General features: G+C 37.0%; 1 protein-coding gene across 1 annotated transcript; it reads right to left on the bottom strand.

Annotated features, from left to right (window-relative positions):
- Window positions 1-53: 53 nt before the first annotated feature.
- On the bottom strand, window positions 54-17,212 carry LOC143470340 (macrophage mannose receptor 1-like). Its single transcript, XM_076968400.1, has 32 exons — window positions 16,991-17,212; window positions 16,622-16,723; window positions 16,249-16,422; window positions 15,943-16,107; window positions 15,612-15,725; window positions 14,736-14,849; window positions 13,457-13,624; window positions 11,982-12,086; window positions 11,457-11,648; window positions 10,653-10,772; window positions 10,327-10,548; window positions 9,957-9,995; window positions 9,013-9,148; window positions 8,566-8,771; window positions 8,290-8,456; window positions 7,742-7,977; window positions 7,387-7,548; window positions 7,036-7,149; window positions 6,556-6,690; window positions 6,333-6,418; window positions 6,012-6,105; window positions 5,725-5,868; window positions 5,101-5,191; window positions 4,693-4,848; window positions 4,296-4,460; window positions 3,934-4,130; window positions 3,310-3,507; window positions 2,178-2,397; window positions 1,655-1,845; window positions 1,031-1,148; window positions 707-845; window positions 54-488 (listed from the first exon to the last, which is right to left on the bottom strand). The coding sequence occupies exons 1-32, from the start codon at window positions 17,073-17,075 to the stop codon at window positions 232-234; spliced, it is 4,812 nt and encodes a 1,603-aa protein (XP_076824515.1). The 5' UTR covers window positions 17,076-17,212; the 3' UTR covers window positions 54-231.
- Window positions 17,213-18,802: the final 1,590 nt, after the last annotated feature.

Genomic DNA, 18,802 nt, shown 5'->3' with positions numbered 1-18,802 from the left:
GTCACCGCCAGGAAAACAATAGTCAAAAACCCAAGAAGATCCACAGGTGAGACTTGGATGTTTAAGATTTATTACAAACTGGGCAGTGTCGGCAGTGGAAACATTGCACTGGGTTTGGAAGATTTGCACAAAAGTTCAACTACCGGTTGGTGCAAAGGTCCGATCCAGATCGAAAAGTTTCGGAACGGACCCGAATAGTTTATAATTGAAAAAGAGAGAAGGTGTTGATGATCAATTGTAACCGTCGGCGGGTTCGTCATCGTTCGAGTTGACCAATCCGCACCGGTCATCGCCGTCGCCGTTTGAGAATTGCCGAGAAGATCCGCTTGTAAAGAAGTCCCGGAAAGAGACGGCTGGGATATTAAAGGTGTAGGAGCTCTTATCAAAGCGACTCCGCTGGATGAAGACTACGATGATGAAGATCAGCAGGATGAGTATCACAATCGTGAGTCCGACCGCGATTCCGACGTCGCTTCCTCCTGACCGATCTAAAATTAAATTAAACTAATTAAACTTGATCCCACGACTTTTGTAATTAACTAATCAAACAATTAGTTTTTCCAAAAAAATTAATTTGCCACCTGGCGATGTCAATTCATCACAAGAATAAACTGAAATTTTGCCGATAACCCAATCTTACTCAAAAATTTATTTTCTTTTAAAAAAATGAAATCTCGCTTTCTGTCCGTGGCCCGTCCTTACTTACCAATAGGACTTGAAGTCGACGCTGGAAATCTGTGGACGACGGAGGTTATCTTTGGAGTCTTACAGACAGCTATTCCCACCTTAGTACAGGTATTGTCATTCCACTTTCCGTCTGGTACTTTTAACTCGGTACATAATTCCTGAGAACAAACAGCCTGAGTTTAACACCAATGAAATATCATTACAATGAGTTACACGGTTAATTCAAGCATATGTCACATGCTTGTACACTATGTCATATCCGTGTCATATGCTGTACACTAATGAAATAGAAACTATAAACGATGAACATAATTCCTGCCAAAAATACTAATCTGTAACGAACCTTTCTGAATCCACCTCCCTTCGACGGTTGGTTTTCGGCCCAGTTTACAAAATCAATTTCGGTCCTATCTGACCAAACGAAAGTGTCGTCCGTTACCTCGCGGTAGAGACCGATCCATCTAAATAAACATCACATATTACCAAAAAAATGTTTTTATATTGTTGTGAAGTGATAAATGAAAATCAAGAAAAGAAATTACAATGATCAGGGCATCGATGAAGCGTGCTATTCAACGGGACGGTAACTAAAGTAAAATCTCTCTACATCAAATCGCTCAACAAAAGAAACGATAAGAAACGTCAGTTTAAGTAAAACCATGGCAACACACACTACGAGGGGACGTTTAAAACAGGAACATGATTTCCCAATACAGTACTTTTGTTACGAAAAACGTAATCAGACTAATCACAATGTCTGTTAACTATTAGATAAAAGAGAAACGTAATGTATGTGATTGGTGCTGTAAGAACAAAAGAGAGTCAATAACCTTTGTTAACAACCCATTGATGACTTGGTATTTAACTATTAGTTAGTTAGTTAGTTAGTTAATAACTATTAGTTTACCAATAACTGTGCATTAACACAAGAGACAGGATTTTACACCGTAACATTCAATGTACGTACATATTAAGACGCAGGTATCCTCTTCTGTTTGCTCCAGCCTTCCTCATCACGAATTCCGCTTCATCTTGGGAGTGGATGCTGACAGGGAAAGCTCCTCTCTTCCTGCAATCAAAATCCGCTTGATACCAGGTGGACATCTGTGTCGCTGGAGGAAAGTAGTAACAGTTTCCTTTGTAAGCGGTCCAAGATCCCTACAGATGTTAAAATGACATGATCGAGATTACAAGTAGTTGGAGCTGCGGGTTAGATTCCTATTTGTTAGTAAACAAATAATTTGCCTTTTATCTTCGTTCTCCGAAATGGTTTCCGTACAACCACAACATTTTCGAAAGCCAACGTATTATTAACAAGGATTGTTACGATACCTTGTAGAAACAAATGCTGGCGGGCGTTTCGATCATTTGTTTTGTTAGTCTATTATACAGTACTAACTTACATGCATTGTAAGAGTATCTAAAACCCAGTCGTCGACGTAACTGATACAACTAAACACAACAATCAACAGAAAATTTATTTAATTTACTTCGGGGCAAATGCCGGGATATGTTGTGATGTTGGCTGGTGGTTTCTTGGAGGTTTGTTGACAAAGTGCTTGAAAGGTGTAGTTGCATTGAAGGTCGTACCAGTAACCACCGCGTCTCCTCCTAGAGGTCAGCGCTTTTCCGTCCATGGCTGTACAGCCCGAACCAGTACCGTTCGACGAACTTGGCTGACCCGAACCCCATTGAGTAAACAACACTGGCCTATTTAAGATATTTCAATTCAATATTGAATGTGTCACGATATGCAGCGTTATCATAGAGTCGCAAACAAGCATGCAGAAAGTAGCAAATATATAATAGCAAAAATGGCAAAACAATGCGCTTATATTACACTCCATATGAGGAATGGTTCCACGACATATGACCGCGGGAAAATGACCGCGAACAAACTCACCGGGGACAACTGAACGTGACGTAAATTGACCGCGAACAAACTAAATGTGATATAAATTGACCGCGAACAAACTAACCGGGAACAGACTTACCGGAATGAAAATTGACCGGGAGGTAAATTGACCGTGCAAGTGCTGAATTATTGTGTTTAAGTTGATGGTAGTGATATATGATATGTAAAGTAAATATTTGTTTGTAACTATTTCCTTTGCTTTTAACAAAAATTTTTTTTATTTCAATACACATTGAAACATTTATTGAAATTAACAGAAATATTTCCGGAAATACGAGAAATACGAGTAACAACATTAAAAGACATTCACTGCAAAACACATATGACGCTACATAATAAGGGCACTAAAATTTACACAAACTGTTATTTGACAAATAAGGAAGTTTATTACCTTGACTGCAATACACATACTAAATTGGATAGTGACTAGATAGCGACTAGATAGTGAATTAGAATTTTGACCTTTTGACGGCCAATTTGTCGCCGGTTAATTTGATCGCTGGCCAATTTATCGACGGTTAATTTCATCGCCGGCCAATTTACGTCACGGTTAATTTGATCGCCAGCCAATTTGTTGCCGGTCAGTTGTCCACTACCAGTTGTCGCCGGTGAGTTTGTTCACGGTCAATCTCGTGATCCCATGAGGAATGACTTACAATGTTACCTCAAATAAAGAAGAAAAACAAACGTTTTCCGTTTTTTCTTACCAGTTGCTGACCCAATTATACTTCGAATGTTGATCCTGATCTTGTCTGCGCATTCCAATCCAAGCGATAAGTCCTTCTGGCATCGCAGTGTCCGGATTTTCTGTCGGATCTGAGAGCATGCTGAATGCCCACGCTTGTGTAAATTCATCTGGGATCGTAGCTAGTTGAGCGCCCGACGCTTTGCAACGACTGACGGCACTTTTGAAATATTCGAATAATGAACTACGTTTCATACTAGACAATTTTGATTTAATAAAGACGATAAGTTTTTGGAGTGGTAATTTTCTGGAGTCTACAATAGAAGTACGTCTGGGCCTTTTCATTTCGAATAATTTAAGAATCAAATTATTTTTACCCAATGGGGTTTACAAATAGGTTTTGTGAGCAGGCAAAAGCAGTTGTAGTTTTAGAAAAAAATCAGAAAAACTTATTGCAGATAGTGAGTGACTATAGCTACCGTAGGTCAGAAATCAAAGGTAAACAGAGTAAAATGGAAAAATAGCCCTCTCAAAAAACATAATGTAATTCGAATTTAAGTAATGATACATACAGACTGTCAGTCAGTCTAGTCACTAGACAAAGAAGATTCAAGAAAAAACATTTGATCAAAGTTGGTTGTCTAACCTGTCCCAAGTCAGAGAGTCTTTTGTCAGTTTCCAGCATTCATCATTCCAATATTTCCAGCCCTTTTGACATTTCTCGTCGCCAGGTCGTTTCACAGGTGGTACTTTGACAAATCTCTTGCAAAAGTTGCAGCTCTTCATGCACATTTTTTTCTGTCCCCGCTTCAACTTCTTGCAATTGTTTTCTTTGGCAAATTGCTAAAACGTCGTAATTTTTTATGCAACAATAACAGAAGCAACAGTTCGTTTTCTACTTTGTATTTGGCCTAACAAAATATTGCAACAATTATAACGGACCTTGGAAAACGCGATAAAAAATTTGCACTGAAACTATAATCATAAACCATCAGCACAACTACGAACTTCACAAGCTTGTGGTGGCCAATTGGGTCTTGGATGATCCTGACAAAGTTTATCAAGCGAAACTGATTTGTGCATTTCACAAATATAAGCCAGCTTCTTCGAACATGTGTCATCTGCCCATTTACCAACACTCCATTTCTCAGTGACAACGTTGACGCAGTCATCCTATCAAATGCATTTTTATTACTGTGACACAAAAATCAAATGGATATTGACACTTATATGAAATGTATAAGTTTTTTCAAGTTTTTTTTAAAAAACTTTTCTTTCAATGTTTGCCTTGTATAAATATTATGTTATAGCAGTTATGACAAAACAAACACATAAAACAAAACCTTCTTCATCTTTAGGACAGACGTAAGAAGTATGTTTATAATGTAAAAGTTTATATCAATACTTTTGCATCCGATCGATATCCAGGACTGTTAGGTTCGCCATGTTTCCAATTAGAAAATATAAATTCGCTTCCGTCTCGCCACAAAAACCTCCCCTCGCCGTATATGTCATTTAAACCGATCCACATCGGACCAATATTTACACCAACCAGATGACTCTGCAGAAAAGAATAACAGTTTTAGCTTCAAATGCAATTAACGTGGTTATGTTACAGACTACCACGTAACAGTAGCTAAGAATCTATCGCTACCAAGAAGCGCCGGATTTTTCTTTTTATAGGTTTCTGCAGCGTAACTATCAAAGAAAATCAGAGAAACGTCGTGAATTTAATTAATTTAATTTAATTTAATTAATAACAATGTAATTGGAAACAAAAGACAAAGATAACAAACTGAAAATAAGCAAATACCGTGAGATAAGCTTGCTGTTGTGCGTTCGATATTGAGAGAAGATTTCCACCTTGTGCCATGCAATCATCTCTTGCGTCGGTCCAATTTAACCTATGATTAAAACCAAATAAGTTGTTGTGGTTACTTTGCTATCAGAGTTAAACTCAAAACAGAAGAAAACTAACGTCAAAGTGCAAATGCAGCTCAAAAGTAAGTTTGTTTTAATATTGAGTAGAGTGGAAGCTATAGTTAATTCGACTCAACAATGCCAAGTCAACTCAAAGTTATTAAACTATTTTTGTCAAGCAATCTTACAATTAAATTACCCAAAGTTGCAACCGTTCACTAGAGCTTCTGTGAGTAAGACCAGTAAAAATCGTGTATATTTCCTAACTACTCATGCTTTATACTACATTAAACTCAGACCGTGGCGCTTGCACGATAAAAGAAAAAATTTAATAAAAAGATAAAGGCATTAGCAATATATAGCAGATCGCACTACCTTTTACATTGAAAAACATATTTTCTGCTTGCAAATACATTTAAAAAAAACATTGTGTCCAAATGTCAATTTTTCGTTTAAAATGGATTTCGTCTTCTTGGTTAGTTATATTACATAGTGCAGTTGATACAACTTTACTGGCCTGTTGGTTTCATTTTGTCCCATAACTTTGATGCAATAACTTCGGTATTGAAGCCAATCCGCCGGACAGAATCCTTTTGGGTTGTAATTTGGCGGTGGAGTGATCGGTATCGTTACGGTTCCATTCGGTTTCTTGCAAATAAAACTAAAAACAAGTCACAAAAACGAAGTTGAAGGATTAATTTTAACTTCTAGTGGGACGATCAGACCAATTATAATAGAATTGAATGATACATTCATGTGTAGCTTATAATTACTTTAAAATAGATCTTGTCTTGGATGCCATACCTGATAACCTTTCCACAGTTCTGATCGTTCCAAGTACCCTGGTCCATGTACATATTGACGCATGATTCTTGCTTGTTTACAAAGTTCGGTTCGTCTAAATTAATCAAGCATCATAGACAAATATCATAAAAAATTCGAATGACATAAATCGCCAAAAATTTTACCTCATTTCAAAGTTCAAAATCAACCAGAAAAGGGTCTTATCAACTTACCATTTCAAGAGTTTTTCCAAAGATCGCATACAAAGAGACCATTTTTTATCATTTTAAATTAAAGTTTTATAAAAATGCATGATCACTTTAACAAATAGAAAGCACATACTTATGTTCCAGAAATGATAGCCAACCGGCGTCCCATCAAGCCAGCGAAATTCGTCTTCCTTATTATTCATGTCCATACCGATCCACCTGATGCGGGAAAAAGAAATATGTAAGAAAATACAATCGAATTCAAGACGTTTTTTTATGTCCAAATCAATACTTACAATAAGAGCGCAGAAGACAGTGAAAGAAAAGTTGAAGAAATAAAATCACAAGTCACTTACCACTCTGACATGGAGAGGACTTGGATAGACAAATGTATGAAATTTTGTTCATCAACATCCCGTATCGAGGTGAGATCTCCTCCTTTGCTTTGACAGTAGTCACGTGCCGCATAATAGGACTTTCTTGTTCTGGCGCTGTTATAAAGTGGTAACGTTTTATACAGTTTGGTAAAAGTTTCCTTCCAGTACCAGCTGACGAAGTTAATAACTTATTCAAAAATAACACGTGGTTAATAATAACTCTACACTCTTGTGGGACGAGTAGCTCACTACAAAGTTATGGAAGAATTTTTCTTGGCTGCTTATCAAGGAAATATTTATCACAGATACGGGGAAACTTTCCTTTAAACTAATATAGCCTATCAAATTATAACTTAAGTAAAAAAATGTTTAGACAACTCACATTATTATATTTAATGTAGGCTCCTTCGCAGCAGTACGCTATTATTTATTCTCGTTTATTGGTATTTTGCAAAATACCTGAAATAGTAACATGATCCATTGAAATACTTCCAATCGGTATCATTGCAAGTAGGACCTGGGTTAGGAGCGGGTGTTGTTACGTTGGTGTTATCAGTTGGTATCTCGCCTGGACTAAAAGTAACAACAATGGAATGTAATAAAACATGGTTGTGACAAAGAGGTTAAGATGGTGTGGTATTTAATTAAAAAAGCGGAAAATTCTAATCGCTTAAAACCATTACAGCCTCAAAATTATCCCAATAATAGCTTGCTCAGAAGTTTTTCAAACTGAAGTAAATACTGTAAAGTGTAAACTATTTACATGTGTGCATTGTTTATGATAACAGCAAAACGTATTACGGTATTTACTTAATCTGACACATCCAATTCTTGAGTTGATTGCAGTTAGCATCGTTCCATGTCTTAGTTCTAGTGTTGTAGTCAACGCAGTTCTCATTTCCAGCTCCGTTGTTGGGTTCGCCATCTTTCCAAGCCACGTAATCAACAGGTGAGCCGTCTGACCATTGCCACCTGTGATATAAGCATGACGTCATCGGTATGTTCACTGTCTCTTCACGTTTTCAAACTTTGCTGCCAACTTGTCAATGGATCTCAAATGTTGTTTGGTTAAGTCGAAGAAAATTTAAGCATTTAGACACGGCTGTCTGTTAATGTTGTAGAAAAGCAATTTGCCTGACAAAGTTTATATTATACCATTACTTACACATCTTCGCTATTTCTGTCACTCAGGCCCAACCAGACCGGTCCAGGTACCCAATATGGCAACACAGTTGTCTTAATCATGCTAAGTTGGCTCTCGTCATGGACAGAAATTAAATCCGCCTTTCCAGGGTTTCCCGGACCACCGAGTGACCGGCAATGCTCGCGAGCTGCAGACCAAGTTTTCCTTTCTCTTCTGTATATTTTCGTGAATGCCTTGTAACATTTAGTGTTCACTTTCTGGAATGAAAGACAGCGATTTGGTAACAGTTAGCATGTTGTATTGTGTGCTTTACATTTACTGTAACGGCAACGTATATATATTAATTGTTCCGGTTATGATGTTGACCATATTAGTTTAATGAAGGTGATTTGGGTCAATGCCGACTGGCAAAATTACATGTTCCCAATTTATTTATCAAACTTTTCACGCAATTGCATTAGTTGAGTAATAGTGCCCAGTATAAGATAATAAGAATATCGAGAAGAAATATAAAGCGTTGGTAATTGAGAATCCATTGTAATTATTGATATTTATAACTTGGCCATTACCTTCCATCCAGAAGGGCAAGCAGGGGGTGGAGGGGTAGTAGGAGGTGGAGGAGGGGGCGTTACCCCTTCTCGGGGCAGTTGGCACACGACACGGCGCTGATCTCTGCAGTTGGCGACATGCCATAAACCCGCATGGCCGCCAGCAGCCATGTAGACACACATTCCAACTATACAGAGAACAGACTTATCGTAAAAAGCAGCTTGTCGAAATATATGTAAAAAAATGTGAAACAGAAGTTTTGCATTTTTGGTTGAAAGGAAAATTTGAAAACTCACTGCTGTCATTCGCCACTAAATTCGTGTTCGGTTGAAGCCTGTCCCAGTTTGTATAAGTGATCTTTTTCGAAAGTTCGACTGTATTAAGGTTTGTATCAAAGAAATGCCACCCCGCGGAGGGATGACTTATGGCAAGAATGTTCATATGAAATGTCACAGTAGAATCATATTTCGCTGCGTAACTTGACAGATACGCTTGTTCGAACCTATGGAAAGAATAACATAATAACAAGGAAGAAAACCTAAAATATAATATTTGGAAATAATTTTTGTCATGTCTTAGTACACATGAAGAAGCAAGCATTTTGCTTGCGAAAGCTTGTGTAGAAGAAACAAAAATGAAGTTAAACTCAGAGTGCCAACTTGTAACTTGTTTTTTATATAACAGCAACATGTTTTTTATTGACCTAAAATACATAACAGCGGGTGATTCTTAATGTATTTCACCTGTCATGAGGCACTACTAAGAAACTGGTGTTGCCGTAATTGGTTTCACAAAACTTATACGCTCGTGTCCAGTTCAAAACGTCATGGTGGAAACGATAGCACATTATTCCAAATCCAATCCAGCCGGTCGGGCAGCCTTAAAATAAAGTCTAGAATCAGAACTAATGCAACGGAAAACAACTTGGAAAGTTCTTACAGGTACATAAAAACATTTACACATATTTTCACTAAATTGTTAGAAAAATTTAGGCGATGGATTTTGCATATAGTGGATGAAAAGTTGGACTTGGATAGCTTTCCATTTTTAATGCAACTCGACCTTGTCCAAAGCGTAAACAAAAGAGATATTCTCCAGTTCATTTAGAATATAACAATGCAAAATGCGTTGTTTATAATAGATCCATAGACTATGGCGAAGAAAAAACAATTGTAAATAGCAGCATCTTAATATTTGAGAGAAAAGACTATTTCTTATAACGTAGTTCACTATGAGCGTGTGATAGTGTTCTACAGAAATATGCACCGTGTTAATCTCTCTTAAACCACCTGGAAACGCTCAAAGTGGCCTGATTAAACTTATCAAAGCAACAAGTTCCGATGTCTCATCCGGTGATAGTCTTGTTTCCGTATTTTCAATTTTCTTTCCATGTTGATGTTATTATTTTAATGAAATTAATATGGACGTCAATCGTCAATGAACCAGAAAATTTTTCCTATTTTTTTTATTTTTCACGTGCGACGACCACCTTGATCCAGATCGTATTCAACAGACAAATATCGACAATCCTCACTTGTCTATCACATAACGGGCGTGCTATTTAGTATCTTACAAAAAGTGACTATACACAAGTTTAAAGACAAACAAGTTTGCAATAATACAGTTACTTGTTACTTTATAAGCGTTATGGGCTATTATACGGATGTGGTGCGAAATAATTATTTACCTGCAGTTGGTGTTGGCAACGTCATAGTTACATTGCCATCTGCACAAATAAAAAAAAAACAAGTAAAGAAAACAAATTCATACCCAGAATTTTGTTGAAAAACGCATTATTTTTTCGTGTGACTATTTTACCGTAAGAAAGTAACTCAGTTGATAAAGATAGGCGGTTAAATTGGGAGAATGGGCATGCAAAATGTTGTTTTAACTATAATACTTTAATTGAAGTTAGATTTAGAATAGAAGGTAAATTTAGGTTAGCCCTAGATAACTTGTATATTGTAACATCTTAAGTTAAATTAACAAGAAGTTGTCAAAAATAGCTTTAAACGAAAGACTTTTTCTGGTACAATAACGACAGCCGTTGTTCTCACCCTTCGGAAGCATATTAGGAAACCCAGTACCGGTGTTATCTCCGTGGCTACCATCATGTTTATCCCTTTGTGTACAAGTTGAACCAAGCAGGACTTTAGAAAAGCCTTCCGTATCCGTATATTTCGTTGGCGGTTTGGAACAGATATGAAATAGTCTGGTACTGCAATCTATGTCGTTCCACCTTCCCGTTGATAAATCCATTTTAACACAGTCCGAATTACCTGAAAAAACAAAAAAAGCCAGTTTGTTGGGTTTTCAGACCGCTAGTACTACAAATGGCTAAAGGTTCTTTGTTTGTATTCTACAGGCGTAATAAGTGCAGTACCCAAAACATCATTAGGCTGTTCCCTGTCCCAATTTGTAAAAGTTGGTTTCGCTCCGTCGTCCCATTCAAATTGCATTTCATGTTTTATGTCATTAAATCCGATCCAAATGTTGGTGATATCTATGCATAGTATGCATTAAAATACTTCAAACATGTAAATAAATTCCTACAGCTGTTATACGGCTTATACTCTTATTAAGTTAAACATATTAAAAGTAGTCAGTCGTCAAGGGCAAGAGGTTGAAACAAAAAGTAAATTAAACTTGTATATCTAGGAAAAAAGCTAAATGTCCAAAAAATATTTAGACGTTCATTTGAAACCTTTTGTAAGCCTATTAAAGACTATGTCAACAACATGGATTTTATGGTAAAGTTTTTTTTCACCGAAAGTCCAAATCCTAAACTTTAGATCCAAATCTGACAAAGTCATAGGAAAAAGATTGGTATTGTAGCCTAATTGTAAGAAATTGTTTGAGCATGCAAAGTTTTTATTGATGGTGAAAAGCTTGACACTGTGTTGACAAATATTTCCAGAATTTGCGAAACGCCATTGATTTGTTGATTTTGAAAGCTTGCCAGATATATCAAAAATGTTTCGATCCAAAAGTCGTACAATTGTCTTTTTATAGGTCAAAACAATTCAATTTTTTCGGCAAAAGCCCGAAATGTTTAAATCTTAAGATGACCTTTAGTCATGGTCATGACTAAATAACCTAAAACAGATTAAAATTGTACATTGGTATCCATTAAATTAAAAATATAGGCAAAAACACTTCAGCCAAATCAAAAGCAACGTCTACTCACTGTAGAATATAGACAGCACCTGCAAGTGACTCATGATAAGATTGTTTTCACTTGCATCTTGGATTCGAGCCAAGTTGCCTCCAACGTCTTTGCACATCTGCTGCGCTTTTTGCCATGTCGAAGGTACCGTACATCCAATTTTCAAACAATGGCCTTTATACTCGTACCACCCAGCTTCACAATACTTTGGCCCTGTCATTTGCAAAAGAAATTAGCACACGACGGCCGGGAAATAATTCACTTTACTTTTCAGTAGTTGGACTTGAATAAAAGACTTTACCAGACTTTATACATTCTTTTTAGACTAATACTATTCCGCAAGTGTTTAAGATCAAGGAAATACCGTAATATGTTACTTTCAAGGTATACTTGCATTGAAAAGCCGCTACAAATATTATAGGCTACACTGCCCGCCGTGCGTCGTCTACATAGGTTGCTAAAGCCCGAGAGTAGTTGAACCACTAGCAAAGTTACAAATGGGCTACAGTGCAGAACATTATATGTTAGCTAGTGAGATCAACTTACCTGTACAGAGTGGAATATCGCAGTAACCCCATGGCACTGTCCCATTTGTATAACACCAAGGCATTTGAGAATGATCAGGGTTGCGACAGTAGTTGCCAGTTAGATCTTTGAGAAAACGACACGATGAAATAATAAAATGCGTATATCACCTTGCATTACTGGTAGAGTAATAAAATTACAGAAAATTCAAATAACCTATTTATATCAAAAACGACCAAAATTTCAGCAAATATGAGACTGAATTGTTGCTGTGAAAAGAACCCAACTGCTTTTTTTCGAAAAGGTCTTCATATATGATCATCACGAATTTAATCACGTTTACAAACATACACGACGACCGCTTCTACACTACTGTATATACCGTGCTAATACATATACAAGATTCGACAAGCGACTTCAACATATACCGTAACCAAAATCGATTTAGAACGAGGTAGGCTACAGCACGTAGCGCAAAACGACTTTAAACGGTTCTATTTACAGCACGGAAGTTCATAGCATTGTGATGAGAAAACCGCAATAAATTTAATTATTTTAGTGAGCTAGTAATAACATACGTTATCGACGTAACCAATGTTCCCTCTAATTTTTCACGAGTCTGAGCAAACACACTAACTCTCTGAGCGGTCCCTTGGACCACTGTGAGCAACATCAGACGTGCCACGTGCGCACTGTGGCTATTATTATGCGTTTATTCTATTTTTAATTCAGGTTGGGCTTATTTTCTTGTGCGCAACACAGATTTTCTGTGCGCGGAGACCGTGTCAGCAGTGCGCATTTGCGCACGCGCGCAGCTTAGAGGGAACATTGGACGTAACTTGTCAAGTAACGTTGATAATGTTGAGATAAGGTAAGGGAACAGATAGCGGTTGGGACTTGTCTTCAACAATACCAGCACAGGTTATCGATCGGTATGTGGTAGTTCTTCGTAGGGTTAAGAAAGCTATGTCAAAGCTTGTTATGTCACTATGAAACTTAGTAAAAGTAATTATCTTCTAAAAAAATAACTGTTAACAAAAAGAACAAACACGTACGAAAAGTTTTGCAATGTGCCCACGCCACATATCTGCTACGTTTTTTTTTTTTTGCTAGGCGGTCCGTCCCGGCTACTACGCAATCATACTGACGTTACAACAGGGTTCCTAAATATCTCGCCCCTTTGCCCCGCTTTTCGGAAAGGTAAAAGAAATTGGCATAGTTGCAGGTGACGTCGAGAGGGCAAGGTATGTTTTTGTTGAACATGTTTTCCTTTCTGGATTCATCTTCGAAATAACTCTACCGAGTGATCGCTGCACTCTAACATTAGCGATTTTACGATTTTGCGTCGTACTGCAGGGGTCGTTGTCATAAGGTAGGGCTGTTGCCGGGATATCTGGTTTTGTCAAACCCTGACTAAGAAAATAGCTAGAAGGGACCAAGCAAATAATAATAAAAGCAACAACAAGCCTTAATGTCACAATTGGTAGCCTACTTACCAAAATTATTAGCTTTTGTGGACCAATCAAGGCATGACTGTCCTTGAGCAGTGACAGAAACGCCACCATGATAACCCATACCATGCTCCACATAGCAATCAACATTGGGCACAGCAGTGCTGTTTGATGGCTGCGCAGTTGTGGGAAAGTTCCCAGCTTTTGTTTCATCTGCGGATAACACAGTATGCAACATTTTAGGTTTTTAGACAAAAAGTTTAAAAAGTAGAACACAGATACTTGATACTATAACCATAAGTTGGCTGGTTTTGACGTTTAGCAAAATCATTACATGTAGGAAATATCGTTTAGATTAATTAATGTATACAGGAAATAAATAAAAAAGAAACAGAAATCATTACAAAAGATTTTGTCAGACATTTTACAGCCAACTCAACAATTAGTCGACATGTGAAAAGAAGAAGTTCCTAATCATTACACTCGAATAAAATACGATGTTAAATGTTCAATCACAGAAATGGGTCAACCCCAGATTTAAGAACACTAAGAAATAAATGTGCAATCTAGTTTAAGTGGAAAATGCAACCAGACTGGAAACCATAGGCGTAGCCAGGGGGGCGAAAGGGGCCATGCCCGCCCCCATATTTTTTTTCTATAGGCTTCTACATCAGGTGGCGGTGTCTTAAAACAAACACTTTGTAGTTCTCTTGAACTCATAAAATATTTGCCCCCCCCCCCCCAATTTTTTTTCTGGCTACGCCACTACTGGAAACTTAGTATGGCTATGGCAGTTTAAAGGAAATATATTATGAATGCATAGAAAGAGATTTAAATCTTGATAGCGGGCACTGCCGATTTAATTTTTCTTTTATTGATAGCAGAAGGAGCAAAACTAATCGGCCTTTTTCGTTTACTATTGACCAGAAAGCGAATAAAACATTTAGGGTGCAAGTCACCAAACTGATTGATAAGAATTGTACCTGCGCATTCTTCATTTGCCAACCCCAACTATCCTCACAGGTAAAAACCTAACTTTAAGCGAGATGCAGCAACAAAAATAAATTACATAAAACATAGTTTTGGGTAACAAATACTATAACCTCGGGTATTCCAAAACAATGGAATATGTCAACATCATTTTAAATAGATTTCCATGATTGCAAAAGTGTTTGAAATCAGTACCTCAAATGTTTTGCTTTTGCGTGCTACAGCCTATGTGACTACATGGTGATGATAAAACAACTAAATAATTGCTGACAAAGTTCAAAAAATATGATACAATAAGGAAAAATAACAAATCTAATCTAAATGCAGTACATACCCAACTTTTTGCATATGAAACTAAGATGTCTTGAGCATGGTGTATCACCCCAAAGTCCATTTCTAGTGATAATGGCCCCGCAGTCTTCGTTGCCACCGTAGCTGTTGGGTTGGCCTGTCAAACAGTAAACAATATAATGAATATGTAGCCTACTACCTGCGAATGCGAATTGGCATTTTCTTCTTAAACTTTGATCAAGAATTTAGTGCAATTAATATGGAAACGAAAGCAGAAAAGCCATGATATGAGTATGATATGAGGATTCTTTAGCTTACTCTACACTTTACAGGAAGGCATTTTCCAAAAGTTTAAACGGCAATCATTTTTCGGAATTGCAATCGCTGTTGTGGCCTTTACCACCGAGCATTACAAAAAATAAAGCACCGGCAAGTTTGAACCAACTCAATGAATCAGAGAGTAATTTTTAATCCAAAGCTCTAACGGTTCAAAAACTCATACCAAATTTTTTCGCATCCGCCAATCTCAAATAAAAAACTTACAAAATGTTTGGGATTTTAGGGAATTACGTATATCGCAAGTTGTTTCAGTTTTATAAGCTCGCCTAAAGTAAACATGTGTAGCCTAAATTTTAGCGGCGATCGAGAAACCTCTGCGTGAATCAATTTTTACAGAAAGACATTAAAAATCGGTTGTTTATATGGATGTTGTTTATAAAAGTTTTTAAAGAATGTTGGTCAATATATAAGGTTAAAAAATATGTTAAAAACAATGTTAAATATCCAATATTAAAATTTAACATTCCAGGTGTAACCATGCATGCTGGGTATGGTAGCTTAAATGCAAGAAGTCATTAAAGAATTCAATAACGGTTTATAATTTATTAAACATTTTAGCTTTTGAATCCGTATTCAGTACCTTCCCTCCAGTTTAGATAAGTTAAAGGCGCACCATCACTCCATTCCCAGTTTCCTTCTATTGAAATGTCGCTCATTCCTAGCCACATAACGGTTGTGACAACATGAATACGTCCTAAAACAAACAAAATTGTGAAAGACTGATAAATCGTCAGCTCTTCTTAGTATAATAAGTCATATCATGTAAACAAACATTTCAAACAAGCAGCCTATATTACAAAGAACAGATTGTTGTAAACTACTTCACGCCAACTAACAATGGTGATATTTCAGTGAAATCGCAATGCAGCAGCACAAAATCACTCGTGATAAAACAGATTTTAGCTAATTACCAGCGATCCAAGCCTGTTCTGCCGCAGTCTCGATACTTAACAAATCAGCATTTTGTTGACGACACGCGTCACGTGCTTGCAGCCAGGTTAGAGAGGACTGAAAGTTAAACTGATAGCAATACTTTCCGAATTGTCCCGAATTCCAAAACTCACCACAACCTTTAACTTTAAGTAAAAAAAGCAAAAGTGTGTTAACGCATACTCAAGAAAGTAGCCCTAAAGAAACGGTAGATCCGAGTTACTAAGTATAGCATTATTGCATGAAAAACAGTAACCAAGGCTTTAAAAAGAAAGTTTATGATCTACCAGGCTTTGGACAAATTCCCCAGATGAAGTCTTTTGCATAATTTGACGTGGTTGCGCACCACTGTAAATTGTCTGATCTTCCAGCAGTGGTGCAGGAACTGTAACTTACACCCATAAAGGTGAATGGGAATAAGCAAGGATCGCCGCCAGCATTTCCACCGATAGTGTATATAACTAGAAAAGAAAAACATAAATATGCGTTCGTCTAGGCTATGTTATATCCAAAATCTACTTCTGTAGTTTAATTCTTTGTAGATAGGCTATTAGTACTGGGCCAATTTCTTTTAGGCTGATTTTTCATATATAGTAAATAAAACAGCAAGTAGTTTATAGTATATTTTCACAAGAATATCATGACTAAATGTTTGGCTACCTGTTTCGTTATCGGACATAGTAGTAGTGTCTACCACTGGCGCTGTTTGAGTCGCTGCTAAACTCATAGAAGGAGGGCTTGTGAATGACGCAAGAGTGACCCCTACAAAGGAAACTGGGGTGAAGAATTCAATAAAACAAGAAACAAGAGTTTTGAAAAATTTTAAAAGATTTTTTCTTCTGATCTTTTCTACATGTACGTATTTGTTACGTTATTTACGTTGTATGTTGACTAATTTTTAATAATAAGTTGATAATAATATTAACCCATTACATTTAGAAAGTTAAAGTTAAAATGATCGTGTAACACTTGTTTCATATAAATCTAAATGACAACCTCTTTACCCTATTTAAAAAGAAAGCACCAAACCTGTTTGAGGCTGCGCGCCGTTTACAAAATGCAGCATCAGAAGAGTGAGAGTAGATACCGCCGCCGAGAATACCATGCCGGGCATAGGTTTTATGCCACTATATTACAAGTATATAGACTTATTAGCACTACGTATTCGTCACTTTCCTCTTCCTATAGTAGGCTATACTAAGGTAGGAAATCCAATGCGACCTTAACCACCTGTGCAGGCATTATTAGGCTACATTAAATGTTTCAAGTAAGTATTATTGTTTTAATTTATTTTTATTTAACTACTACTTTGCGGATCTATATACACTATACTGCATATGTTCACATGGCTGTAAGCTGTTAGTTGTTCTTACAAATCGTCAAAAAATTCACGAAAAACAAATAATTGTAATTAAACTTTGGTTAACAAACTTTATTTTGCATGGTCAATCGATTAGAGAAAAAATGGAAGTTGTTGTCGTGGAACAATTTCCTTCATTGAAAAAAAGCAGCCAGGAGCAAGCTGATATGATCAATGGCATCAGTGCTATTTGTCTACTATAGCATAGCTTTTTGGCCTGAAACGAATTTCGCCACATCGAAGTTCATTTCTCAGTCTGAAACACTGCGGTACCAGGCACTGTGTCATTTCATCCGAGATGCGAACAAAGATAGTACGTGAGAAAACATACTAAAAGAAGAAACTTGTTGAGACCCATATTTGTCTGCGACTGGGCATTCTCAGCGCAACTACCTATCTGACCTATAAAGAAATTTTGCTTTCGAAATGAAGTTTTGTCCGTTTTTATACGTGTTTGTATCAACATAAACTTACACTGGATAAGACCCTTTAAAGTGAACGGTTTTTGATCCTTCTTTAATCCTTTTGGTAGCTTTTATTCTTTTTAAAAGCAAAACATAAAATGAATACTTGCTTGAAATACCAAAGGTATATAAGACAGACCTTTCATATATAAACTTCTGCGGCCATTTGTGCAGCAGTCGAAATTTTGGATAAACGGTGGAGATCTTGCTCATTAAACTAATGCAGGCTATTCTATGCGATGCGCTTCTTTCTGTTTAACTTAGAAATAGTTCTTGTTATTTATTTACTTTCTTGTAGTAAATTATTAAAATAAATTTACGGTAAGATTAGAAATTCGTCAAACTGCTGACTTTTACTGAAACTACAGCCTTCAATCTGCAGGCTACATCTTGCTCACTCATGTATATAAATTTTTAATTCCCAAACCATAAAACGCAAACCTTTTACGAAAAATTCCCCAACAAATTGGACATTTGTATACACTGCGACCGGCACGGCCATCGAATTTACCTAAAAATATATACGCTGTGGTTTTGTTGAGACCATTGCCGGACGTATCAGGCGGAATTGCATCCGTATTTTTGCATTGGTGCCCTCACCGCTTGACTCCGAATGTGCTCGAAAAGTGATCGACTGGCATTCATTGATACGTGCGTAGGCTAGCACAAATGAAAACGTCACAAACAAGTACGACATCTATTCTCTGTACCACGTCCAACGTGGGTTTAATTACCGGACGTGATATTTTGATAATGACCGCTCCAAACACATTCTGTTGCATTCTAATTCTCTTTGGAGTTCTGAACAATTGCAATTGCCTTGCAGAAAAAACAGCAAGCTTTTACTGTTTTTGTCGGAATTTCTGAAAACCCCAAAACAACGTCAGGTTTTTGCAAAGTTTTAGCGCTGCACGGTTAAAAATACGTCTTGAATAATTAATTTGCTTAGCTTTGCTTTAAAGTTTTGTATCTTCCAAGCTCTCTGAAAAACATTTACTAACGTGTGGTCGCCGTTCT

This window comes from Clavelina lepadiformis, chromosome 9, assembly GCF_947623445.1.
Source record: "Clavelina lepadiformis chromosome 9, kaClaLepa1.1, whole genome shotgun sequence".
Taxonomy (NCBI): domain Eukaryota; kingdom Metazoa; phylum Chordata; class Ascidiacea; order Aplousobranchia; family Clavelinidae; genus Clavelina; species Clavelina lepadiformis.
The sequence above is the reverse complement of the archived record's forward strand: the minus strand, read 5'-3'. Positions and strand labels throughout refer to the sequence as shown.

Coding starts and splice junctions, on each gene's coding strand:
- LOC143470340 (XM_076968400.1), bottom strand. CDS start 17,075: ATGCCCGGCATGGTATTCTCGGCGGCGGTATCTACTCTCACTCTTCTG. Junction 10,549..10,652: donor ACAGCCTAATGATGTTTTGG/GTACTGCACTTA, acceptor TTGTTTTTTCAG/GTAATTCGGACTGTGTTAAA. Junction 9,149..9,956: donor GTTGCCAACACCAACTGCAG/GTAAATAATTAT, acceptor CTTTATTTTAAG/GCTGCCCGACCGGCTGGATT.